Below are 26,901 nucleotides of genomic sequence, written 5' to 3'. Positions count from 1 at the left end.
GATTTGTCTGAAATACTTTTTGAATAAGTGGGTTTTCAACTGCTTCTTAAAGGTGGTAGTAGTCTTGGCTAGTCGAATGGAGGAGGGCAAGTTGTTCCACCATCCAGCATCCAGGGACAACAACGGAGAACAGAGTTGATTGGAATCGGAGACCCCGTGAAGAGGGAATTTTCAGTCTCATTTCATTTGCAGATCTGAGAGAGTGTGCAGGAGTGTAGCTAGCTAGTAGTGTATTGATATAGGAGGGTGCAGTTCCATTTACAGCCCTGTAGGCAAGCATCAAGGATTTAAACTCAATGTGAGCAGCTACCGGGAGCCAGTGGAGAGAGTTGAGAAGAGGCGTAACATGGGTATATTTTAGCTGATTGAAGATGAGACGGGCTGCCATATTTTGGATCATCTGGAGTGGTTTTATGGTGACTGCAGAGACTCCAGCCAGGAGAGAGTTACAATAGTCGAGTTTCGAGATGACCATTGCCTGGACGAGGACCTGCGTAGCCTGTTGTGCGAATGTTGTAGAGAGAGAACCTGCAGGATCTGGAGATTGCAGCAACGTGATGGTTCAGACTCAGTTTGTCGTCAATCCAAACTCCAAGGCTTTTTGCAGGTGCCGTGGGTGTTAACAGTAGAGAGCCAATTTGAATGGAGAGGTTTTGCTGAGGGGAGTTGTTGCCCGGAAAGATCAGAATCTTGGTTTTGGATAGGTTGAGTTGGAGGTGTCGCTCAGACATCCATGCCGATATGTCTGAGAGACAGGCCGAAATTTGGCATCTTCTGGTGGGAAAGACAAATTGAGCTGGGTGTCATCAGCGTAAGAGTGATAAGAGAAGCCATGTGATTGGATGATGTGACCAAGTGAGCGAGTGTATATTGAGAATAGAAGGGGGCCAAGGACAGAGCCTTGTGGAACCCCTGTGGTTACCCTAGAGAGGACAGATGTCTCACCTCCTTCACCTCCGTTATTTTAATGTGTGTTAAGGTGTTGATTGTTAAGTGAGCTGTGCCATGTTCTGTTGTTCACTGGTTTAGTTTGTCGCCCAGTTTGAGCTGCATGTGTATTGCTGAAGATGGTCTTGGTCACTTGTAATATAACAGAGGAATTGATTGTCATGCTGTATGTTTGCATTCCTTGGTGAGCGCAGTGAGGTATGTTTATTTTCATGGTGTGTATTTATAATTCTTATTTATGTGTAAAATGTATGTGTATGTTAATGTAGTTTTCACGGTGCTGTAAAGAAACAAAGACTGGATGAGTTCTCGAGAACTTTAAATAATGCAAAAGAAACTAAGCATCTGTCCAAACTCACTTTGGGACCCAAGGGTTATTTGCTACAGAGTTATTCAGGGTGGTAGTAGCCTAGTGGGTAACACATTCGCCTATGAACCAGACACCCAGGTTCAAATCCCACTCACTACCATTGTGTCCATGAGCAAGACACTTAACCCTGAGTGTCTATAGGGGGACTGTCCCTGTTAGGGCGTCTGATAAATGCAGTGGGCAGTGGTGGCCTAGTGGTTAACGAAGCGGCCCTGTAATCAGAAAGTTGCCTGTTCGAATCCTGATCCACCAAGGTGCCACTGAGCAAAGCACCGTCCTCACACACTGCTCCCCGGGCGCCTGTCATGGCTGCCCACTGCTCACTCAGGGTGATGGGTTAAATGCAGAGGACAAATTTCACTGTGTGCACCGTGTGCACCGTGTGCAGTGCTGCTGTGTATCACATGTGACAATCACTTCACTTTAAAAATATCCGTAAATGTAAATTTATGTGACAGGCGGCTGTCTGCCACCTGTTATTTGCCTTTATTCCTCGCGGGGGCGCTCATGCTGTAACTGCCTCCCGTTATCTAATGACGCGCAAACGCTTCAAAAGCCGCCCGAGGACGTCTTCACCGACCCCGTGGCGTGCACTTGCCGGGAAAATATCCCAACGATCTATTTCGAGGGCGACACCGACCCGGATTGCCCGTGTTCCTCTAAACCACACGCCACAGAAGAGCTTTTTTTTCCCGGCAATAAAACGCATTGAGCCATGAATTATTAAACGCCGTTTTTCCTAGTTTTCACACCACATGTAAGGTTCATCGTTTTTGTCCCACAAATGTCCTAAACGAATTACAAAAAGTATCGTACCATTCATGTCGTGTAAGTCTTTGGTGGTTTTTGCCTTAAAACTTCGTAATTGCCGTCACTGAATCGTAGTCTAAATTTAGAAGTCCTACTAGGACTCTACAGTCTAGTGTAACAATTTTTTTCCTAATTCGAAAAAAAAAAAAAGACATCCTTTGTTTTTATTTGCATGATTAAAAGATATAATATAAAAGATATATCTCCGTGATATGGGGATAGCCTCGCGTAAATCGATCGCCGTGCTTTTTTTGCGCGCATCTCGGCGCTCTGCGGGGATCCACGCAACCCATCCCAGCGGCCGCGACGGGCGGAGAAGCGAGAAGCGGGTCCCTCCTCCGCGCAACCCCTCCCTCCGCCCGCGTTACGCAGATGCGGAAAGTGCGGAGCGCGGCGCCGAGATTACTTCAGACATGGAGGCGGCCGCTGAGCGGAGTCGGGACTGCTGCCGCCGCCGCCGCCAATAACAAAAACACCTCGGCAACCTCCCGCCCTCCCTTCCCGCCCAGGAGGAACCTACACGGATGGTTTTTGTTTTTATTTATGATTTTTTTTAAAACGAAAACCCGCACCACCGATGTTCCGAGGGGGGGAAACATGGGAGTTTCTCCCTCCATCAACCCGGGCGGAGAAAGTCGGCTTCAGGAACTGAATGAGGGATCAACACGGTCCGCTGGCCACCGAGGCCGGAGCTCCAGCCAGCGCGTACAGATGTGCTGCTGCCGCCGCCGCCGCCGCTGCTGCCGCTAGCCCCGTCGGCCGAGAACAACTTAAAAAAAAGAAAAAAAAAAAGGAGCGGGCGCCGCGGACCACCGCGCCCGCCAAAGGTGATCCAAACTAAAGAGGAAAAAATATGAAATACTGAACGGTACTCACGGCGCGACCGGATTCGCTGTTCGCCGATATTTTGGAGCCGCGGAGTTGCTACCAGTTTAGCGCGTTAGCTTGCTAGTGTTAGCAGCTAACGGCTAACTAGCTCCCGAGCCAGCTGACAAAATCTGAAATTTGTGCGAAACTCTTCTTTATAAAAAAAAAAAAAAAAAAAAAAAACAACTTTTACATGAATTTGTCAGCCGCGTCGTTCGGGTGGAGCCCTCCCGTCGCCTGGCGCAAATAAGGACGGGAGTAAATAATTTTTTTTTTTTTTTTTTTTTTTTTTTTAGAAGACCAAGTTAAAGTTTTTTTTTTTTTTTAATTTATCTCGTGCCCGGACCGACCCACCCGCCAGGACTCTCGGGGCCGATGCGGACGGTCCGGCCCGGATCCCGGCATCGCGAGGGGCCGCCGCAGGCATGCAGCCGCAACAGATCTACGACTTTTCCAGCGACGAGAACAGTCACAAGTGGCGAGGCCTCTTCGTGCAGGCCCTGCGAAAGGTAAAGCCGACCAGGTGGCCCGGTGTGCGGGGGGAGAAATTCGGACAGGTAAACCTTGGCGGCAGTCGTGACGAATGGGGCTCGGGGGTCGTCCTTCCAGGTTCTGGGCGAACCGTGGGATTCCTGAAGTGCCAATTTCCTGACGCGCAGCTCCCCTTCGACACAAATAACGAAAAGAGTCAATTAAGTTAATGATTTTTTTTTTTGTACAGGGTCCGTGGGAATGAACAGTCTTGACAGGCTGATTCTGTTTATTATTTTTTGGGGGGGTTCAGATTGCTTTCGTTTGATCGTTTGGGTATTAATGATCATCGGTTGTAGTGGGATTTCAAATGTAGGACTTATAGGATATTAGCTAATTGCTTTTTACAGTTTAAGCAGAATATAGATTGGACGTTTGTTAGCCAGAGGGCTGTAGTGACGCAGGGGTGACATTAGGAGTGTGTGTGTGTGTGTGTGTGTGTGTGTGCGTGCGCAGAAGCTGAATGAAATGATAAGCGGTGTGAAAGCCCGCTGCGGTGACGTCACCGACCCTTTGGGGGATTCTCCAGGCCGACTCGGACGGTTTCGGCTCCCGCTGCCACTTTTTACCGCTTCGTCGGTCAGTTTTGGGAAGACATGCCCTGTGTGTGTGTGTGTGTGTGTGTGTTCTCTCCGTGGGTGTTAGCTGTGAGTTTCGGCTTCCCTTGTTCTAAATAAAGCAGAAGGAACTTCGGTGAATTTTTGTAATCACGTCAAGTCAAGACCGATCAGCAACTTGTTTTTAGAAACCCGTTTTACTGAGAAGTCAGTGCATGGAAAATAGGATGAAAAATACTGACTGAATAAACATGTGCATGTAGGTAAACTTTTCTCCATGTAGAGTTGGGCCTGTGATGAGCCTTGTCTAGTCCTTGACCATAGCAATACATGGTTATTGTGGTAAATTGGTCCGTTTTATGTACAGAAAGTGAAGTGATTGTCATTGCGATACACAACACAGCACACAGTGACACAATAAAATGTGTCCTCTGCTTTTAACCATCACCCTTAGTGAGCAGTGGCAGCCAAGACAGGCAGCCGGATCGGGATTCAAACCTTCTGATTATGGGGCTGCTTCCTTAACCTCTAGGCCACCACTGCCCCAAATCAGTGTTTTCATCGAGGTGGACATTAGGCTTGCTAATAATAGTGTGATATCTATGTGTGTGTGTGTGTGTGTGTGTGTGTGTGTAAGAAACAGCATTCACACGCTTCATCATAATCCTTTAGTTTCACTTCCTGGTAAATATCGATTCCTACAAATTTACGCTGCTGTTTTGGAGAGCCCTCAACACAGGGTTATGGCGAACGTATGATTCATTGTTCTAGTTCTGACACACATTTCAGTCGGAGGCCCTGTCTCAGTTCTCACACAGTGTCACATGTATTGCATAATGCCCTCAACTGCAGCCATGCTGCCAGACGCCGCTCTAGGTGCAGGTTGTTTTCACCCAGCTGTTAGATACATGGCATCTTTGCTCTTGGGGTCTCTCTCTCTCTCTCTTTCTTTCTCTAGTACACACACACACACACACACACACACACACACACACACACACACACACTTTCTCTGTATCTCACTCACCCCCCTTCACTCCCTCTCACTCATCTGAACCTGTGACCTGTGCACAGTCAGTTCAGCTGAGTTAACAATGGCCTCTCTGTGGCTGTGCAGTTTTTTTTTTTGTTTTTTTTCTCTTCTCTCATGCTTTCGTATTCTCTTCACCGTGGTTTATTTTTAGACGCCCCCCTCCAGAGACTCACACTACGTGTGGGATGGGTGCAACTGCTTTCTAGGTTCTGTTGTTTATGCTAATTCACCGTGTGAATTGAGTTCATTTTTTTTTTCTTCATGTATATACGCATGCCGAGGTCTAGAACAGCAGTGGAACATTTTATTTAAACTGCACAAATTGTAGTTTATTTTTAGATTTTGGTTTCATTATGGAAAAGCAATATAGGGCAAAGGGGCATCAAATTCCTTTAATAATAATACTGATGCAACCAGGTGAAATTTGGATGCTGTCAAGTTTTCGGTTCAGTTTGGAATGCTGCACATGACATGTGCCATGTGAGCACGATGTCTTTGACATGTTTGTATCATGTTATATTCGATAACCAATCTCCAGCAAGATCTCTGCACTTGAGTGGTTGGCACAAAGCATGGCCCCAGCTGACAGACGCCAAGATTGATGGTTTGGGCGTCAGCGTTTGGCATCAAAAGACAATTAATTTTTCAGATCTGAATGATTTTAGAGCATTTCGGTCACAGGCGAAAAAAAAAAAAAAAAAAAGTTGCAAGGTTCAGTACCCAGCCCTAAAGGTGGCACCACTGTACTGAGGTCACAAAATGTTATTCAATATCATAAGATTTTAAATATATATCATTGGAAACATACCATTACAAAAATATTACACTGTGAGAGAGGAAAAGGAAAAAAAAAAAAAAAAAAAAGCGTCTCGCTGTAACACATCTCAAACACATCCTGCTCAGATCCTGTTCAGGCCTTTCAAAGGGAAATCTTAAGAAGCGTGTGACACTGCTGTTGTGGTGCTCTTGGCTGTGACATACGCTCCGCCTCCGGCTCTTGGATGCTTTCATGTGCTTTTTCTCTTTTTAGCCTCTGTGGTTACATTTGCAGCATCTCTCTGTTGTGTCTGCAGCTGTACTTTGTGTGTGTGTGTGTGTGTGTGTGTGTGTGTGTGTTTTTTATATAGATCACTGAATTGGCTGAAAAGGCAATTTGCAATTATAAACATAATCAAAATCTGCAATCTAATGGACCTAATGGAGGTCTGAGAGAGAGTAAGTATCGGAACGCCAGCCCCGTTTGTCCAGATAGCCCCGTTTGCCATTTACACACTTCAACCCGTTCCTTACGTTCTTCAGGTTTTGACTCCGGTCGTCAGCTATGGGCGGTAAAGCATGGCCACATTTCTAACAAACTATAAAATCCGCTCCGTTACGTTTTGTTGTCATTACAACTTATCCTTTCTAGTACTAACAATTTTTTGGGAAATTTTGTTTTATTATTATTATTATTATTATTATTATAATGATTATTAATAATATACAGGTTTGCATGCTGTGTGGTGCGACATGTTAACAATCGGCAACAAACTGGAATAACAATTTGAAAAGCTCCAACCTTGCCCTCGGCCTGTTGCATTAGCAGCATTAGTGCTTTGATGGTGGGGTGGACGTGCCAGATGTTGACAAGGCAGACGCACAACTCTGTTAAAGTGAAACAGGTGTCTGTTTATGTGGGTGTAAATGTTTAAATGTCTGTATGCGTTCACTAGGTGAGTGTGTCTGCAGGTGTGTGTTCTAGCTTGTCACGTAGTAGCCTTGAGTGTGTGTGTGGCTTGCTGAATGACTTGTGTCTGTCTGGGGGGGCTTGCCTTGCTTGTCTGTACCAGCCTGGGAAAGCAAGCAACACACACACACACACACACACACACACGTAAAGGGGCAAATGGAGGAGAGCAACAGGGTGTCCTTTGCGGCATATCCCTGTCTTCTCTTGTAATGTGGTAAGACACACACACACACACACACACACACACACACACACACACACACACACACATATATATATATATATATATATATATATATATATATATACACACACACACACACACACACACACACACATACACACACAGATATACCATGCTGTTCCGACGCAAGTAGGGCATACTTTCTTACTCGCACACGCTCAGACAGGTTAGCGGGTGGAGGAGTGAAACTGAATCCACGGCCTTTACTGCAGGCGTCAGTGAGGCACTGGAGAATGCACAGTTATTATTAACAGTAGTGTGTGTGTGTGTGTGTGTGTGTGTGAGAGAGAGAGAGAGATTTGGTTTAATTTCTGTAGTATACCGTACACACTGAGGGTCTAGTTCCTATTCATGGAGTACACCTGTTCCTAGACTTCAGTGACGTTCTTCATTCAGAAACACTTCAGGCTTGACTAGTTTTAATCCATGGATGAGAAACTGACTCTGAGTGTCTGGATGTATTTTTGTGCTCATGTGCTTCCTACATGGTTGGACCAGTTGCCTACAAAATATTAAATTGAATATCACACCCACATGCATACCTACATATGAGCGAGCGAGAGAGAGAATGTTTGTGCATGTCTCAATCATGCATGTAGCAATGACCATTTGTTCAGAATTTGTGTGTATATAAATATACCTACATATGAGGGAGAGTGTGTTTGTTTATAGAGTACATTTACATTTACATTTACGGCATTTGGCAGACGCCCTTATCCAGAGCGACTTACAACGTGCTTAAGTTACCATCGAGAGTATATGAATACGTGCATCTGCCTGTGTGTGTGTGCAAGAAAGAGTGCATATTTGTACTAGCTGTGTGTGTGTATGGTATGAGGGACTGTCTCACACCATGCTGTGCGTGTGGGTGAATGAGAAGTGTGATGCAATCTTGATTGTGACTGGCGCTCATCATATCTTATGTGTAGATGCTGGCACTTACTGGCAAAAAAAATAAATAAATAAAAAATCACCATTAGAATGATAATTTTGCATTGTTATTGGGTGTGTACCCAATATTTATTTTAACACTATTCTTTTAAAAAAAGTAAAATACATTTCTTGACACTGTTAAAATATTTATCTGTCCCCAGACAACTTAATCTCATTATCAATAATCACAACTCTCAAAGTCGCCTGATAGCTGCACATGTCACAGGCACAAACTTTCTGCCTTGTGATTGGTTCATCCTGTGTGACTGCCGTTGGTGAGTCAAATAATATTTCTCCCTTGATGGGTCTGAGTCTCCAAAACAATACTCAATTGCGAAAAGATTATTGACAATTTGTACAGGAAATGACAGGAGTTTTAAAAAGAAACAACCAAAAAAATAGCAAGAGTGCAGTGATTTGTTGTCTGCTTACTAGCTCATTTCTCAGCTTTGTCTTCTCACAGCGGCATGGACCGGCCTGGTGAATTGTATTCCGTGTGGCATGTTTTGCACAGTTATGGCCTCTGCGCTGCATAGTGTCACTGTGGATATAGTCAGGTTGTACAACATCCACCTGACCTTTTACACCTGTTGGTGTAAACGGAATGCGGTATTTTATTTGGCCAGTCGTGCCACCTGTGCGGAACCACGCCTACTTGCAGTACGCAACATTAGTTTTGGAAACTCCGAGAGCACAGAGCGCAAAACTAATTCATGCATAAATCCAGAGATTAAATGTAACACATAATAAAATACGAACAAGCGTAGTGTTATTACTGAGATACTGTGGTCTGTAGCAGTTGCTAAAAGCATTTCACTGCATATCATACCGTGTATGACTATGTATGTGACAAATAAAATTTGAAATTAAATATTTCTGACAATATTTTTTATGAAAACCTACAGCAAAATCCTAAAATCCTACAAATACCTGGGACATCACCAGCCTTATGGCTGTGACAGGCCACTTTCAGTAGAATTGCCCAGATATTGTTTTATCTGGTATATGGCTATGTTATATTTTGATGTATCTGTAAAGAGTTCCATTTAAATTTACGTATCAGATTATATATCGGAATATATACCATCTTCTATGGTTCAATTTATACCACAATCTGAATTTAATGCTATATTGCGCAGCCCTACTTTGTATGTAAAAATGTGTGTGTGTGTGTGTGTGTGTGTGCGCACACGCTTTGGCCTTTTGTGACGTCTCTCCAGACGCTCTTGTAGTAAAAGCTGATGATGTAATGCCTAGACAGACACACACACACACACACGCACACACACACGTGTTTGTTGTCTGCAACATGAGATGTGCTCCCAGTAGACGAAAAGAAACAATGATTTCTGCCGTGTTTTTTAGACCGGTTCCCGTCATACATGATGTATTAAACAGCGGGATTTCTCTTGGACGACCGTTTATTTAGCCTTCTGTAGTGATTTCCCTGCCTTAATAAAGCCTGTGGATTATGCTGGATTTTCTCACTTAACTAAAAGCCATGGTTACAAGGCCATCTTGCTTTGGCCTGCAGTAGTCCCGACAAAGAGCGTAATCAGATTAGGACACGTTACCCGTTAATAATCTTCTCTAATTATCCCAGAAAGATCACTTCAGTTTGCTGTGAATGTGAGTGGGAATGATCAAATTGTGATGGTTTGTGGTGTTTTACAGAAGTACACACATTTGTGTACACATCTTGTACTGCCTCTCTGCTTCTTTGGAGTCTTTTAGAATTTGTTTTAGAACTCTGGGCTTCGGTGACTTATAAAAGTAAATGTCTAAGAGTCAAAGAAACACTAACTATATGCACATAATTTTGTGTTTTGCATTCTTACTCTAATGGCCAACTACTCTCCAGTTCTTTGTTTCTCCATCCCTCCCTTCCTGTCTGCATGACTCTCCCCTCAGCCCATCCTCCTTTCTTTTCTCCACATCAATATCTCTGACCGCCACTGTGAAACACCCCCCACCCCCCCGAGAGATGTGTGTGTGTGTGTGTGTGTCTGTGTCTGTGTGTGTAAGAGAGCCCTGGGACTCCCTGTGCACCAGCTCCCCCAGCTTAATGGAAAGAAGCCATGAAACCAGACACCTATACACTGTGTGTGTGTGTGTGTGTGTGTGTCTCTCTCTCTTGCTGTGTGTATGTACATGTGTGTGTGTGTTTTCTTCCATCATGTTATAATGGAGTAATCTTCATCACCACTCCTGTCTTCCACCCATGAGCAAACCTGCACATCCCGGACCTACTGATCTTGGGCGTTTGTCTGTGGGTCAGATTGCACAAATCTCCACTAATTAAACATTTTTGCTGCCACTTTTTTCATGCTTTCTGAAACACACATACATGCACGGGTTTGTACGGTTGTACCCATGCAGTTGTTTTCCTCTCTGCTCTGATCAGTTTGATTTGCTAAGAGTTTTGTTCAGAGGGTGTTTCCACCTGCTCTGGTATGAAGTCACAACCCTCATTTCTCCTGCTGCCTTCCTGATCTTGGAGACCTAAACTGCATTCATGGACATTATTTTTAACTGTCAGAATGCTAAGGAGTTGCTTGTGGCTGTTGCGGAGAATGAAGAGCCAGAGCTTTGAAAGAGCCCAGCCTCTCCTAACGAAGATTGTGAAAAAGCCATAGTTCAATAAGCCAATTATGGCCCAGAGTAAAAGTCAGATCACAATTAAAATGTATTCACAAAAATAATTAGCAAATCTGGCAGATGATTCAACAGAGGAATGTGTCCATGTGCCTTTTTTTTTGGTTCCTCTTGTGCTCTTCACACTAACAGAAATTTTATGCAAGGGTGCTCAAACTTTTGCGTGCAACTGTAAACTTTCCCCTCCAACTCCTTTCCTACGCAGCCACACCCCTGGCCGCCCTGTCAACCTCCACACACCGAGATTAAAATAGTCGTCAGACACGATCCGCTGCCAAACAAAACTGCATCAATAAAGGAAACACCGTGGTGACAGAGTGTGGGAATATACCTGTGTGCCCCCCCCCCCCCCTCTGCATTTACATTTACCGCATTTATCAGACGCCCTTATCCAGAGTGACTTACAACCAGTAGTTACAGGGACAGTCTCCCTGGAGCAACTTAGGGTTAAGTGTCTTGCTCAGGGACACAATGGTAGTAAGTGGGATTCGAACCCGGGTCTTCTGGTTCATAGGCGAGTGTGTTACCCACTAGGCTACTACCACCCTCTGCCTCAGAGCTCCTACAGTCATTAAAAACCTGCAAACATCACGGAGATTTGGAAGGAGAAATTGAAAGGTTTTGGAATAAGAAATAAACACACAAAATTGTGGAAAAGTCACAGAAATCGGATTGACACAGGAATGTATAAAACAAAGAACGTAGATACCGCAACAATACGTGCGGAAAAACTAGCACAGTTGTCAGCTTTACGTAGTGAACCGCGTCACGTTTTATTGCGTACGTTGCTTCCATGTTCCAACCCCTCCGCATCCTCCACGTTCTGCTGTAAGTTATAGCAGATAGGTTATGGCCGAACCCGATGGGGTCCATTGTACTCGAATTGTGCACAAATTTTCTGTGCAAATGTGACTTGCACCCAATGTGTACGATGCACCCATCAGCCACAAGAGTAACACCACCTGCCTCATATTCTGTTGGTTTCCCTCGTGCCACCAAAACAGCTCTGACTTGTTGAGACCTGCAATCCACACAAATCCTGATGAGGTCCTGTGGTATCCAAGTCGGTGCCTTAAATGTCTGAAGTGTTTTTCTGTGGTTCCTTTTCCATGAAGGTGTGTACTTAGAACTGCTGAACTGCACAACTGTTTAGGATGGTGGTTCGGATGTCAGAGTAACATCTAGATGAATGCAGGACTCATTCCCCTCATTTCCTTTCATCCCAGTCCATTGCAGGCCGCGATGCACCTTGTCTTCCTTTAATCCATGACCAGCATTAGCCACTGCATACCTTGAAAACATTTCAGTGTGCTGTTAATATACGGAGTTAGTGTGCTTATGCTTTTGATTCTTGACCTGTTTTGATGATTATGATTAATTGAATATATTCGCCGCCACGCTTCTGTTCCTGTCATTGCCATAATGGCCGTCACTTGCTGTTCCAGGTGCAGCTGCAGGTGCACCCTAACCTGTCAGCCAAGGAGGATGCATTGCAGCACATTGAGGAGTTGATCCTGCAGCTGCTCAACATGCTGTGCGTCACGCAGCCCCGCTCCGTGTCCGACGTAGAGGTGAGCAAGGAATCGGCAGCTTAGACTGCAGCTGACTTGATGCTGTAGTGTAAAGATGCTTTCCGTGTTGTCTTTCGGAATCGTGACAGCTGAGACTTCATTTCAAAGAGTTCAAATGAAATGACATCTTTTTTTGAACAGCTCTAGTAATGTTGATGCATTTACTGCTCTGTTCGTCTGCAGGAGCGCATTCAGAAGACTTTCCCATACCCCATTGACAAGTGGGCTATGGCTGATGCCCAGTCAGCCATTGAGAAGAAGAAGAGGAGGAGTCCGCTGCTGCTCCCTGTAGATAAGATCCACCCACTGCTGAAGGTATGTTTGAGGGGCTGCTTTATTTAATTACACATTTATGTCTGCATGCATAGGTATGTTTGCATGTCTTTCCTTCGTGTAGTTTAAACCATGTGTGTTCTCTTTGTAGGAGGTCCTGGGCTACAAGATAGACTACCATGTGTCTCTGTACATCGTGGCTGTGCTGGAGTACATCTCTGCAGACATCCTCAAACTGGCTGGCAACTACGTGGGCAACATTAAACATTTAGAAATCAGCCAACAGGACATCAAAGTCTCCATGTGTGCAGACAAAGTGAGGGCAAATCTAGCAGACGTGTCATCATAATGTCTACAGCAGAGATCACATTTGTGATCATATGTTTGTATCATCCTTGTGAGTGTGACAGGGGGGGTTTCAATCATCATCCAGAATTGTCACTCATCCCCATTGGCTCCTCCCATTTTAAGCTTACACATAAATAAATATAAAGGGCCTGGATCGGTAGTTAGATCCTCCTTTCATGATAGTGAGGACCACCAGCCCTTTTCCTGCTTTTATACCTGTTTATTTCAATAAATCCAGAAGAAATATTTCATGTGACATTACCAAACACTCGATGTGTGCCATGTCTTTCATAGCTCCTCAAAAGCATAGCTCCACCCGTCTAATCATTGACTGAAATATGTTTGTCTCATTTAGGTGTTAATGGACATGTTTGACCAAGATGAGGACATGGGTCTGGCATCTCAGTGCACCGAGGAGCCATCGTCCTCCGGTGAGCTCACTTACGATGAGCTTGTGCGGATGGAGATTGCAGAGGAGAGGCAGTACCTGAGGGAGCTGGATCTAATTATCAAGGTGTTCAGGCCAGCCTTCCTGTCCAATCCTGAGCTCCTCACCAGCCAGGTTGGTGCTGTCCGAAATGAGGGCTATTTCTGTTTTTAGCAAATCTGGTAATAGTGTGTGTTTGTGTTTGTTTTGCATAGTTGAGGTTTGCCTCTGCCGTTATTTCGGTGAGGTGTTTATTCCCTTGAGGCCTAGGACTACTTCTGAATGAATGTAACAGTTGGTTTTCTGTACCTTAAAATAAAAAACTGGCTTCAGGTAATCAGCTTAGTGTTTCATAATCCAAACAGAGAGGTCCCACACACATAAACATGCACTCCTTATGGTAAGAAGAGAAGTTCCATTTAAACCCTGTCGAGTGTATTGCAAGTAATAAGGACATTAACCCCCTCTGGTTTGTTGCAGAACATAAGGGTTTTTTTGGGCTGTCTTTCATTCTATTAATCATTCTGTTTCTTTAAAAAAAAAAAAAAAAAAAAGATATTACTTTTCTGGAGCAACAAGATTGGTCTAGTCCATGTGTATATGGATATTTGCATAAAATGGGTCTGGCCAAGGATGTTTACCTTCAGTTTTGCCATTATGTCATGTGTTGAGTGTACATCTTACATTTACATTTAAGGCATTTTATCAGACGCCCTTATCCAGAGTGACTTTAAATCAGTAGTTGCAGGGACAGTCCCCCCCGGAGCAACTTAGAGTTAATGCTGCTGCTCTGGGTAGAGTGTGAAGAAGGACTGGTGGTAGTAGCCACTCGCCTATGAGCCTTAATTTCAATAAAACATCAATTTCTTTGTTCCACCAGGACATAGAGGTGGTATTCAGCAACATCCTGGACATCCACGAGCTGACTGTCAAACTGCTGGGATTGATTGAAGATGCAGTGGAGATGACTGCCGATGGCAGCCCTCACCCTCTGGTGGGCAGCTGCTTTGAGGACCTGGCAGAGGTACTCATGTCCGAGATTGCTACCATTTTACCCATCAGCATATGCACAGCAGTAAATTTAGTCCTCTTTTTGTATGTTACATGCACAGTGCACATTTATACAGGTCCAGAACACTAAAGAAAATTTGCTTGTAGAAACTATCTGGGGATCATTATACATGCGCTTACTGCTCACTGCTCCGCTCATTGATTGGTTACAGGAGCAGGCCTTTGACCCTTACGAGACGCTGTCGCAGGATATCCTGTGCCGAGAATTCCAGGAACACTTCAGCAACCTCATGGCCCGTCCCTCTGTTGCTAAACACTTCCAGGTAGGTGCAGGGTGGGCACTGACAGAATGAATGCGAGCCACAGATGAGTTATTCCTGATTATGTGTTGCTAGATCAATGTTATTAATGTTCGGATAATCGTTATCACACGATTATCCTATACATCCACCTTGTATGTCTTCCACATGTCGGCATTTAGCATGATACTCATCCCAGTACTGTTAATGTCTTTGTTGTGTTTAGACTCACCCAAGAAATATCTGGTCAACAGGGGTCCTTTGACCAGAGACTGACCATTGATTTAATATATGATGATTGTATACAGCACCCCAGAGTGTGTACTACATTTTGGCAAGGTTATTAATCGCAAACTGGGATGTTTTAAAAGGAACCCTTGCACTATTTTATGGTTATGGGTGCACTGGTGATGATTTACCACAATTTCCTGGTTGATGGGTAGTGGATATGATCTTGGATTCTTAATTTCTGTCCGCATCAGGGTACCTTGTCCTGGATTACTGACCGCCGATTTCACAGAAGTGCTGTTTTATTCTGAGAAAACGGGAGTTAACAGTAAACCAGGTTCTGTGTGTGTGTGTGTGTGCGTTGAATGTGTGTCAGTAACTTTTACAAGAAAACCTAAGGCTCTTTTTTTTTTTTTTTCCCCCCCTTAGCTTTTGCTTTCACTTTGTCCATCTACTTTTCTTTCTCTTAGCCCAAGGGCTGGGTATTCTTCTAAAATATTTGATGCTGACATCTGAATGGAACCTTGTTTTCTGTACCAGGTTCTGAATGGTAAAAAAAAATCCCACCCCAAAACTGTATTACTAAAGCATAGGTGAATATTCTTCAATTTCTTACTCATCGATCAGCTTAATACATGCAAATACATAAACACTCACAGTGTATTTTATAATACAGAATCATAAAACATCATACAATGGATTAGAATTCTGCATAAAAGAATGCTGTAAACATTTACAGCAAGTACAGCATCAAGGGAAAGATGTTCACTGTCAGACAAGTGAGCCTTTTTTTGTGTGTAACCGGCAGATCATAGAAAAGGAGATCATACACAGACTCTGTTAATATTTTAATTTTTTTTAACTGTGGAGGGTCTGTTGTCCCTTTTGACAGACTGAACTGTTTTGTTTTTTTTTCCAGGTCATGGAAGTGGTTTACAAATCCTTCGTTTCTTAATGTTTAACAGTCTCTCTGTTGTAAAGAAATTGAGAGGTGTTCATTTACTGAACATGCCTAGACAGTCCCTCAGTGAGATGACATGCCCACAGTTATCCCTCAATTTTACTTGATTGTGGGTAACAATATTGCATAAGTCACTTGACTAGGAAATGTTTTATTTGGATTTTGCTAAAACCACATGTGATCACTTGCCAAAGTATTAAAAAATGCATTATTATATTTTTGTCTTTTTTTGTCTTTTTTTTTTTTTTTGTTTGTATATTAATTATGTTAATAAAATAGTATGTTGCCTTGTCAGGTTGCTATAGACACAAATGCTAGTTTGCTAATGGTGATTGATCTATATTGATAATATAATATCATTTGTGCATCATGAATGTAAGTGATGGTCAAAATGCCTGCTGTTAAGCTCTCAAGCATTTTTTTAAAAAATGTAGACATTCTAGGCTAAGCCAAACTAATTTAGTTTTACATTTGTTACATCACTTTTTCCACATTTTGTTCAATACATGGATTAAATATATATATAGATTTTTTTTTTTCATCAAAATTGTACACTCAACACCCCATAATGACAATGTGGAAAGTTGTACTTGTGGTTTTGGCTAAAAAAAAAAAAAACAAAACTGTGAAAGTACATAAGTATTCACAGCCTTTTCCATGAAGCTCAAAATTGAGCTCAGGTGATTTCTGTTTCCCCTGATCATCCTTGAGATGTTTCTGCAGCGTAATTGGAGTCTTCCTGTGGAAACCGTTGATGGGACATGATTTGGAAACAGACACGCTTGTCTGTATAAGGTCCCACAGCTGACAGTTCATGTCCAAGCACAGACCAAGCGTGAGGTCAAAGGAATAGTCCGTAGACCTCCGAGACAGGATTGTCTTGAGGCACAAACCTGAGGAAGGTTATGGAAACATTTCTGCTGCTTTGAAGGTCCCAATAAGCACTGTGGCCTTCATCATCTGAAAGTGTAAGTTCAAAACCTCCTAGAGCTGGGCAGCCACCTAAACGGAGCAATCGGGGGAGAAGGGCCTTAGTCAGGGAGGTGACCAAGAACCTGATGGTCACTCTTGGACTGAGGAGAACCTTCTAGAACCATCTCTGCAGCAATCCACCAATCTGTCTTGTATGGTAGAGTGGCCAGATGGAAGCCACTCCTTAGTAAAAGGAACTTGGCAGCCTGTCTGGAGTTTGCCAAAAGGCACCCGAAATACTCTCAGACTAGGAGAAACAAAATTCTCTGGTCCTTTATGTGAATGCCAGACATCAAGTTGGTGACAACACACAGCCAAGATATCAAAGGATGAATACTTATGGACATGTGATTTCTCAGATTTGTAATTTAGAATAAATTTGCTTAAACCCCAGGTTTTTTTTTCCCCCTCATGTTTTCATTATGGGGTGTGTAGAATTCAGAGGGAGAAATGAATTTAGTTCATTTTGAAATATGGCTGTGACATAACAAAATGTGGAAAAAGTGACATGCTGTGAATATTTTCTGTGTGCACTGTATATTAAGACCTTTCAGTGTCTTAAACTAAAACGCATTAAAGAAATTCATCATAGAAATAAGTTTGTGGGAGACTGTCTATGTGTGTGTGCACACGTTTAGTTTCTTACCTGGCTTCATATATTCTGTTAGAGGATGTGAGCCATGCGTGCATTGATTGTGTGTAAAGTAAAGTATTGATTGTGTGTGCCAGTAGCATTGTATTGATTTTTTTGCGCGTGTGTGTGTGTGTGTGTGTGTGTGTGTGTGAGAGAGGGAGGGAGCAAGGACATGGCAGGTTTTAAGGGATACTGTGACCTCTCCTCTCAAGTTTCCTCTCCACACCACAGCCAGACAGACTGTTGCCCTGTTCACCCCACCACACTCAACCCTGCTCCAACCTTCTCCTTTTTTTTTTTTTTTTTTTTTTTTTCAGTCTGGGGAAACAGACAAAACAGTGTTTCCCTGAAAATGCAAATTATTTTTCTCTTGATAAATTGTGTGTGGGTATGCGTCACCTGCATTATATGCATAGATTGACTTGTGGGTACATTCACTTCACTTTTGTTCTCTACCTCAGAATGTAGCACCGGGATTTAAGGATGCAGTTCAGTACGTTCTCCCCCAGCTGATGATGGTGCCCGTCTACCACTGCTTACACTACTTTGAGCTGCTGCAGGTACAAACATGCAGTCCAGTGCAGGACCACTGAACCGGCAATGTGCATTTCACACACAAAGCTACACTTTACACATTTTACACACACACACACACACACACACACACACACACACACACACACATATAAATTCTAGTAGTATTTTTAGGGCAGGATTGCATTAACATTCAAGCTTTGCATATGTGTTAATGTCCTCCACTGTTCCCTCTAGTGGCCAATATTGGTATCATGTTTTTCTCTTGTGATGCAGATTCTTATAGTCAGTGTGGTTTATATGCAGATTGGAGTTACAGACACGCATATATTTGAGAATACACACCCCATTTTTACTAGGTGTATGGTTGATTTAATTATTTTGTGTATGATTTACATTATTGAGTGTGTTTGTTTTCATTATTTATTTCTTACAGCAACTTCAAGAGCGAAGTAAGGATGACGATGATAGAGAGTGCCTGAAGCAGGCCATCACTGCCTTGCTCAACCTCCAGTCCAGCATAGAGCGAATATATGGCAAATACCAGCCACGTCGTAAGCCAGGGTACATATGCATGTAAAAATGCTCACTAATACCATGGCAGCTTTTTCAGTTTTCTCTTTCAGTTTTACCTCATATCTTAAGTACAATCAACATGAGAGTGTGTGTGTGTGTGTGTGTGTGACTTGCAGAGAGCCAATGTACCGCCTATACAGCCGGCAGGTGCGCAGTAAGCAGCTGGCCATCAAGCGCATGAATGAGATTCAGAAGAGCATCGATGGCTGGGAGGGGAAGGACATTGGGCAGTGCTGCAGCCAGTTCATCCATGAGGGAGTGCTTCTGCGTGCCGGTGCCAAGCACGAGCGACACAACTTCCTGTTTGACGGCCTCATGATCAGCTGCAAAGCCAATCAGAGCTCACGGCTTCCAGGGGCAGGAAGTGGTGCAGAGTTTCGCCTAAAGGAGAAATTTGTTTTAAGGAAAGCTCGTGTGGTGGATCGGGACGACACACCAGAACTCCGTCATGCGTTCGAGCTGGTGGGACGGGATGAAAGCGGGGGCGCTGTCTTCTGTGCACGTTCAGCCGAAGAGAAGTCCCTGTGGATGGCTGCGCTGGTGACTCTGCAGTATCGCTCCACCCTGGAGAGGATGCTTGACACTGCCCTCCACGATGAAGAGCAGGCCCAGCCACTGCGCCTTCCACCGCCGGACCTGTACCGCTTCGCTGTGGAGGACTCAGAGGAGAACATTGTTTTTGAGGACCGAGTGCAGAGCAAAACCGGCATCCCCATCATCAAGGCCGGGACAGTGGTGAAGCTCATTGAGAGACTCACCTACCACATGTATGCAGGTGAGTTACATACACGCCACTAGACCTGCTAGAGTAGCAGAACAATTGCATTACCCCGTGAGGATTACATGTGAGGGGTCGAAGTAACTCTGCTAGTGGTGGTCTAGCGGGCAAGGAGACGAGAGACGTAATCCCGCACACTGCTCCCCGGGCACCTTTCATAGCTGCCCACTGCTCACCAAGGGTGATGGTTAAAAGCAGAGGACACATTTCGTTGTGTGTCGCAATGAAAATCACTTCACTTTCACGAACCAAAAAAAAACACATTCACTGGTTCAGACTTCACTTCCTACCATTGTGTCCCTGAGTAGGACACTTAACCTTGAGTGTCTACAGGGACAGTCCCCCTGGAATTACTCATTGTAAGTCGCTCTGGTTTAGGGTGTATGATAAATTCTGTAAATGTAAATTACAATTAGGCTAATTTGTAGCATAATTTGTTTTTTACAACACTACAGGATATCATTTAAATAACTATATAATGTGCTGCTTTTTCAAAGAAAACGTATAAAAGCAATTATATATGTGTTATCAAGTAGCAAATCTGTGCTACTGTTATATAAAAAAAAAAAAAACACCTTTTTTAAAGGAAAGTGCTTCTGTGCATTGGGCCATTTTACATTATTATGCATTTGCTGCAACTGCTGCAACTGTTAAAACTCCGGCTGATGAAAATGATGGTGTAATTTTCATGAAGGGTCTAAAAATGATGGATGTCATCTTGTCATCTCAGGCACTGTTTGTGGCTCTGGCCTTCACAAGAATTAAATGTTTCTTGCCATTCTAACCATTCAATACCATTTTACATCTTTAATTCCCTGTTTTCCTGCAGATCCAAACTTTGTGCGTACCTTCCTCACCACGTACCGCTCCTTCTGCAAACCACAGGAGCTCCTCACCCTCCTCATTGAAAGGTAGTGTTTCCAGCTCCATCTCTTTAGTTCCTTCTGTGTTAAGATGTCTGTTTTTTTTGTCAACTATGATATGATATTATTTTTTCCAAATGAATCCTCAGGATTGAGATTCCAGAGCCAGAAACCACAGAGGACGAGCGCCAGGGCCTCTGGAATTGTGCCCAGCCACAAAGGTTCAGACGGGAATACGTACAGCCTGTGCAGCTGAGGTAAAATGCCGACTAAGCACATCATTTGCAAATGTCTTTCACACTGATCAGAGTAAGGTCACAAAGAAATCCGATCATCAAAATGTATTGTTTCTCTGCAAGACTACACCTTTTTCCTCACAAGAACACAGCCTGGATTGTATGTACTAACTGCATTTTTGTTTCTCTCAAGGGTTTTGAATGTTTTTCGCCAGTGGGTAGAACATCACTTCTATGACTTTGAGAATGATCCAGAACTCCGCATCAGGCTAGAGGTTTACATCACCAACATTTTACAACTGAGAGGTTTGTTAAATACCAGCAATACACAGCAATAGCTTAGACACATACAAAAACCGCTCTGTACATGCACGTACCATTGTATGATGATGAAATAAAAATGATCCCTATGGAGACAGTGGGAATAGAGATCTTTACTGTGTTTGTGCATTGATTGTAAAGAAATGTACGAAAACACCCCAGTAACGGTGGTGAAATGACTAGCAAATTGTTGTGTGCTGTGGTGCTGTTTCTCGAATCGATACATGGTGACAGTTTGTTTTCAACGAGAAAAAATAATCAACCCAGATTTCTAAACAGTATTTCAAACATTTCTTAACAGGAATTGTTAAATGTTGTTTTTTTATGTTAATTTTGTCACGTGACATGGGTGCTATAATAATTACGTATGTTTACCTTTATTTTTAAAGAGGGACTAATGTCATTTATCAATATCAATGTGTCTCCTGCAGCTAAATGCAAATTTGAGTGTGTATGCATTTTGTGGCCTATAAATAGGTTAGGTGTGCAATTGCAGGAATTTAGTGTGGAGTGCTGTCGACCCTTCACAGACAAAGAGCAAAACTGAGATACCAGGGCAGCGTGTCTCAATGTCAATATACAAGTTAATGGGTTCTGCATGTGTTGTCCAGAGGTTTTGTCTATATATTTATTCGTTTGTGTGTTCGTGTTTATTTTCATTACTGGGGCTTAGGCAAGTCAATGAGGAAGTGGGTGGAGTCCATTAATAAGATCATCCGTCGGAAACTGGCTATGCAATCCAATGGTGTGAGCCACAGCATCACCTTTGAGAGCCCGCCCCCACCCATTGAGTGGCACCTTAGCCGAGCTGGACAGATCGAGACTTTTGAGCTGATAACCCTTCACCCCATAGAGATTGCCCGACAACTCACCCTGCTAGAGTCTGATCTATATAGGTAAGACTTTTTTGTTGTTTCATTGTTCAAGTGTTTGGCTCTTACAGTTAGAAAAGAACTGATGTGTGTGTGTGTGTGTGTCTACAGGGCAGTGCGCCCATCTGAATTGGTGGGCAGCGTCTGGACCAAAGAGGACAAAGAGAAGAACTCGCCCAACCTACTGCGCATGATCAGACACACCACCAACCTCACGCTCTGGTTTGAGAAGTGAGTTGCTGTGCTTCAGCCATTGCAGCCTCCTCCCGTTCTCTCACCCTCCTTTCTCTTGCTCTCTCAGGTGTATAGTAGAAGCGGAGAACCTTGAGGAAAGGGTTGCTGTGTTTGCACGGATTATCGAGATCTTGCAGGTGTTCCAGGAGCTGAATAACTTTAATGGAGTGCTGGAGATAGTCAGCGCCATAAACTCTGTGCCTGTGTACCGACTCGACCACACCTTTGAGGTAACCACAGACCGTCTTCCTCGCCTAGACACATTTACTGTTTCTCCCCATTTCTGCACTCGTATTAGACATTTTGTATTGGTGTGTAAAGTCTATTACAGGACATAAGAAGCGGATTTTGGAAGAGGCGGTGGAGCTGAGCCAGGATCACTTTAAGAAGTACTTGGCAAAACTTAAGTCCATCAACCCACCCTGTGTGCCTTTCTTTGGTGAGTGTGCAATTTAACATTGACATTTAACATCTTACACACTTGCAACTGTCTAAGCTACTATATGTTATTGCACGTTGGAACCTTCAGATAAGGAACCTATGTGACCTGTATATTTCTGACTGACGTGGTATGCCTTTGGCTCTGTGTGGTCAGGTATATACCTGACTAACATACTAAAGACAGAGGAAGGGAACCCAGATTTCCTGAAACGCCATGGGAAAGACCTCATCAACTTCAGCAAGCGGAGGAAGGTAGCGGAGATTACCGGAGAAATTCAGCAGTACCAAAACCAGCCATATCGCCTGAAAGTGGAGTCTGACATTAGGGTGAGAGATGGTCTATTTATTTCTCTGTGTGTGTGTGTGTGTGTGTGTGTGTGTGTGTGTGTAATGTATGTTTTGGTATGCCTCTTTGTTTGTGTTTTGGCCAGAGGGTCTGCATAGTTTGCTCTTGTGGGGAATAATAAATTTAAAAAAAAACTCTCTACATGTAAAAATCTGGAAGTTGCCATTTTTTTATTTCAGCATGAATACGTTTCTGTGATTTGTTGTTGGACATGCATTCAAAAATACAGTTTGAGGGCACTATTTCCAAGCTGGTGTTAAGCGTTGATAAATCACATGTGCAAATATCATTAGTAGTTTTTGTAGTTTGTTTATTAATCCATTTGTGTGTTATCCTCCTACCTTGCTTTTTCTAACTGTTCATTTGTGTTGTTATTGAGATGAGCATGACATGGAGACTTTTAAAAAGTCCAACAACATTTTATTCAACTAGTAATTCATGCATGCATGTTTTATTCTGCAGCGTTTTTTTGAGAACCTGAACCCTATGGGGACTATGAGTGAAAAAGAGTTCTCAGACTACCTGTTCCACAAGTCACAGGAAATAGAGCCACGCAACTGCAGACAGCCACCTCGATTTGTAAGTGTGTGTTTCTGTGAGCGTGTCTGCATATCTTTAACTTGTTTTTCAGTAGGATTGTCCAAAATATTTGTCAGTTTATGTACAATGATGTCCTCTCTTTCCAGCGCAGGAAGATACAGCACCCACTGAAGTCACCAGGCATTCGTCCTGTACGGAACTCTTCTACCTCCGGAACCCTCAAGGGCCACCCTGTTCCGCTGGAGCGAGAACCGCCACACAAGATAGCATTCCGCAGCATCCCAGAATCAGAACCTGAACCGCCATCGGTCCCCACTTCTCCTAGCACTCCTACACCCCCGCAGTCAGCATCCTCTGAACTCAGTGTGTTCATCGACCATGACCTGAGCAGCACACCTGGTGTGTGGGCGTGGCCAAATAGTTAGTTTTTTTTTTTTGTTTTGTATTTTTTGTCTGTGTGTGTTAGTGTATATTTAATCGATAAATTGTTCAATTATGTTGACGTGTATGTGTCTCTTATCTCTAGGTAGTAACACTGTATTTGCTCCGGTTTTCCTCCCACCATCAAGTAAGGGTTACATTTTTCTTTATCCTTTTCTATTACATTACATTTTAGATTTTTATTTCTCACACATATTTGTCACAGTATATCGTCCAGAGAGATCTTCTGAGAATAAAGTGATGCTTGCATCATTTGTGTTAATGCCGTGTGTCTGTTTTTGATGTTAGAATTTCCCTCAGTGTCTTGTGTGAGTTTGAATCAGCTTACTGGTGACGAGCCACTAAGACCTCCCCCACTGCCCCCCCGCAGGAAAGACACCCTCTCAGAGGCCAAGGTAACACACACACACACACACACACACATCTGCTCATACACCTGAAGGCTTATAAGCGATGGCTAAATTCTGACCCGATATCTGTGTGTTTCAGCTGAGCTCCAGGCCAGACAGTCCTCCAGCAATCCCACCCCGACTGCCCCCTCCATTGCCTCGAGTCCCTCTCTTCAACGGCCCCTCCCAAAGCGATGGCCTCCTCCCAAGTCCACCTCTTCCTCCACCGCGGGACCCACTGCCGGATACTCCACCGCCCATCCCTCAGCGCCCCCCTGAAATCTTCATGAACTATCCTCTAAACCCACAGCCCTCCCCTGGTGGCCGCTTTCACTGGGACTTTGTCAATTCGCCCAGTTCTCCCAACACCCCGCCTGGCACACCTTCGCCCCGCGTGCCGCGTCGTAGCTGCCCGCTCAGCGCCAGCCAGACCAGCCTGTGTCACCTGCCGGTGCCCAACACTGCACCTCCTGTGCCACCCAGACATGTCCCCAACAGCCCCCAACAGCCAAAACTGCCACCCAAGACTTACAAGCTGCAGAACTCCCTGCAGTCACTTTCACTGGTGGAGAACACAGACAGTAGCCAATGAGGAGGCCAGGAATGACTTTTCCCCACCCACCTCCTGCAAGCGTACTCCGACACACAGTATTTTCCCAGTGAGGTGTGTGTGTGTGCGCGTGTGTATTATTGCTGAGGGGCCATGCCACACAGTGATTGGGTGTGTGTTGTGTTGTCAATAGGTGGGGGGTTTTAAAAGAAAAAAGAAAACAACAACTGCTAAGCGAAACCATGGCCTTGTTCTGAAAATGTTCTGCAAGAACAGCGAAGAGAACAAAAATAACAGCCAGCGAAATCAAAAGCTACTGAACAACTGAACCACCGAGCTGCCTGTTAGCACTGTGGACCAATCAAGCCTCGGGGCTCAGTAGTCCCATCCTCACTCGATGCCTCTGTGCCAATGAAGACATCGCTCATCTGTGTCAGCCAATAAGATTTGAGCGGCAACACACCAATCCTCGCTTGTACTGTTGTTGACTGTACCAAGGAGGAGGATAGAAAATATATATATATATATATATCGATTTACGAAATCGGTTCTCAGCCCTGTGGGCAGAGGAGTGTCTCTGTTACCCTAAACGTAACATTGGGTTTTGGTGGCTCTGTAGTTACACCGGGATTTTGGGGGCACCCTGTGCCACCCAACCCATGTGGACAGGCCCAGTGGGCTTGCGACAGTGAGTCCAGTTCTCCTGCTGTGACTGTAAGGACGTTCATGCCTGACGGGCATCTCGGAGAAGACTTCAGCTCTCAACATCTCGTTCTCCTACATCAGGAAGAGAGCCTGAGCCACGAATGCTGAACACACATAGGCTAGCTTGGATTAACTTCAATAGGTAGAGGTTCTGCTCAGGCTGGTAACTTTTTTTTTTTTTTTTTTTTTTTTTTTTTTTTTTTTTTAAAACCCCTCCCCGTACGCACTGAAATCTTTGGCCAAAGTCTTACTTTTATGCAGGAGGAGAGGGTGTATGAACAAAGGGACAAGACCCTCCCTCCTCCCCCCAACCCTTAAGTGACTACTGTGCACTGTGACAATACAAAACTTGGCCTGTTACATACATTTTATATATATATATTACATATTCACTCTCTCACACACACACACACACACATGCTTATCTTCAGTTGCCTTTTAAACAGTTCTGACCTTTGACCTTCAAGGCTGTGAGTGTTTAGCAAGCTGAGAGGCAAGGTGAGGGGAGGATGTGCCTATGTAGGTGGAAAGTAGGGTGGAGAAGGATGTTGGTAATGTGATGGAGCCGGTGGAGTATGTAAGTGAATGACGGGACAGGAGGTGTTTTAGAAAAACAATACGAGTGCCTAAACCAGTGTGGGCTTTGGTCAGGGGCTTACAACCCAGGTGGGCCATTCTCTCAAGCTCTTTAAAGCCAAGATGATGTCTTAACACCCTGCCTTCAAGATGCCTGCTGCTGTCAAAAGACTACGTTTCCCAGAATTCCACTAGTCACGGATCTTAGTGCCCATGTGCTCTGGTCAGTAGCTAAGCAAAAGCTGCCCCCCCCCAAATAAATCAGTCCTTACTCTTATTACCTACACATTTATTTCACACAAAAATCAACAAATGCTTGCATCCCTTCACGAAATGTGCCTTTTTTGTTTTCTATAATACAGTTAGCAAAATGTTTTAAATGCTTTAAAAAAAAAAAAAAAAAAATTGTAGTTACGGTTGCCTTTTACGATGCTTGGAACACTACAGATGTGAGCAGTGCAAATGTGCGCAAACTGTATGTAATGTGTACACACTAACATGTGTGATGTGACTACTCTGCCTGTTCTGAAATATTGTACTGCCCAAAGCCTAGAGAGCGCTGCTGCGCAAATTTTATCCACTGACAATCTCTCTCTCTCTCTCTCACACTCACACTCACACACTCACACACACACACAGAATGAAATAGCCATCCGTGCTGGTATTCAGCTCAAGGCCAGCTCACAGTTCTCAACAGCCTTACAGTGCTTTTTCTGTACAGAAATAAAACTGCTAATGTATTATTATTATTACTGTTGTGGATGAGATGGCCATATTTGGGTGTTTTTGAGCGTGCATGTGTCTGACTAGCACCACGGCTGTTTAAACTGTACTGGCTTGGTCACACGCAGTGCGGTGGGAGTTGGTCTCGCTGCAGCCCTTTGCCACCACGCAAGTGCAGGCCGCGTTGGATGCCCGGCTATCATGTTTAATATGAGTGGTTAATATAATGATGATTGGCAACAATGGTTATGAATCACTTTTGTGCACTTTAGGCTGTACTGTTATAGAGACTCACCAGAGAACCAGAGCTCTTGTTTATTCATGCTTGCCAGCATGGCAAAGATCCCAGAGCTACTGCTTAAAACACTACAACCA

At 43.9% G+C, this 26,901-nt stretch overlaps 1 protein-coding gene across 4 annotated transcripts; it reads left to right on the top strand.

Annotated features, from left to right (window-relative positions):
* Positions 1–3,329: 3,329 nt before the first annotated feature.
* On the top strand, positions 3,330–25,386 carry sos2 (son of sevenless homolog 2 (Drosophila)). Of its 4 annotated transcripts, none has more exons than XM_028998902.1 (23): positions 3,330–3,504; positions 12,123–12,248; positions 12,432–12,563; positions 12,673–12,837; positions 13,225–13,431; positions 14,177–14,320; positions 14,520–14,630; positions 17,863–17,961; positions 18,372–18,499; positions 18,628–19,286; positions 20,119–20,200; positions 20,302–20,409; positions 20,582–20,694; positions 21,383–21,605; positions 21,693–21,812; positions 21,883–22,045; positions 22,137–22,254; positions 22,411–22,583; positions 23,065–23,181; positions 23,289–23,541; positions 23,669–23,710; positions 23,872–23,978; positions 24,073–25,386. In XM_028998902.1, exons 1-23 carry the CDS (start codon positions 3,421–3,423, stop codon positions 24,562–24,564), a joined length of 3,966 nt encoding a protein of 1,321 aa, XP_028854735.1. In that variant the 5' UTR covers positions 3,330–3,420; the 3' UTR covers positions 24,565–25,386. The 4 variants fall into 4 exon arrangements, 2 of the variants coding, with proteins under 2 accessions (XP_028854735.1, XP_028854728.1); XM_028998895.1 differs by having other exon boundaries at positions 23,289–23,562; XR_003751457.1 differs by lacking the exons at positions 23,872–23,978; positions 24,073–25,386 and having other exon boundaries at positions 23,294–23,541.
* Positions 25,387–26,901: the final 1,515 nt, after the last annotated feature.

The sequence above is a fragment of the Denticeps clupeoides genome, chromosome 1 (assembly GCF_900700375.1).
Source record: "Denticeps clupeoides chromosome 1, fDenClu1.1, whole genome shotgun sequence".
NCBI lineage: Eukaryota > Metazoa > Chordata > Actinopteri > Clupeiformes > Denticipitidae > Denticeps > Denticeps clupeoides.
Note: the sequence above shows the minus strand (reverse complement) of the source record. Positions and strands in the feature narration are given on the sequence as shown.

What these genes read in the sequence shown, in the direction of transcription:
- sos2 (XM_028998895.1), top strand. Translation starts at nt 3,421, where the DNA reads ATGCAGCCGCAACAGATCTACGACTTTTCCAGCGACGAGAACAGTCAC. An exon ending in CTCACCCTCCTCATTGAAAG is followed by an intron (nt 20,201 to 20,301) that starts GTAGTGTTTCCA and finishes ATGAATCCTCAG; the next exon opens with GATTGAGATTCCAGAGCCAG. An exon ending in CTCACGCTCTGGTTTGAGAA is followed by an intron (nt 21,813 to 21,882) that starts GTGAGTTGCTGT and finishes TTGCTCTCTCAG; the next exon opens with GTGTATAGTAGAAGCGGAGA.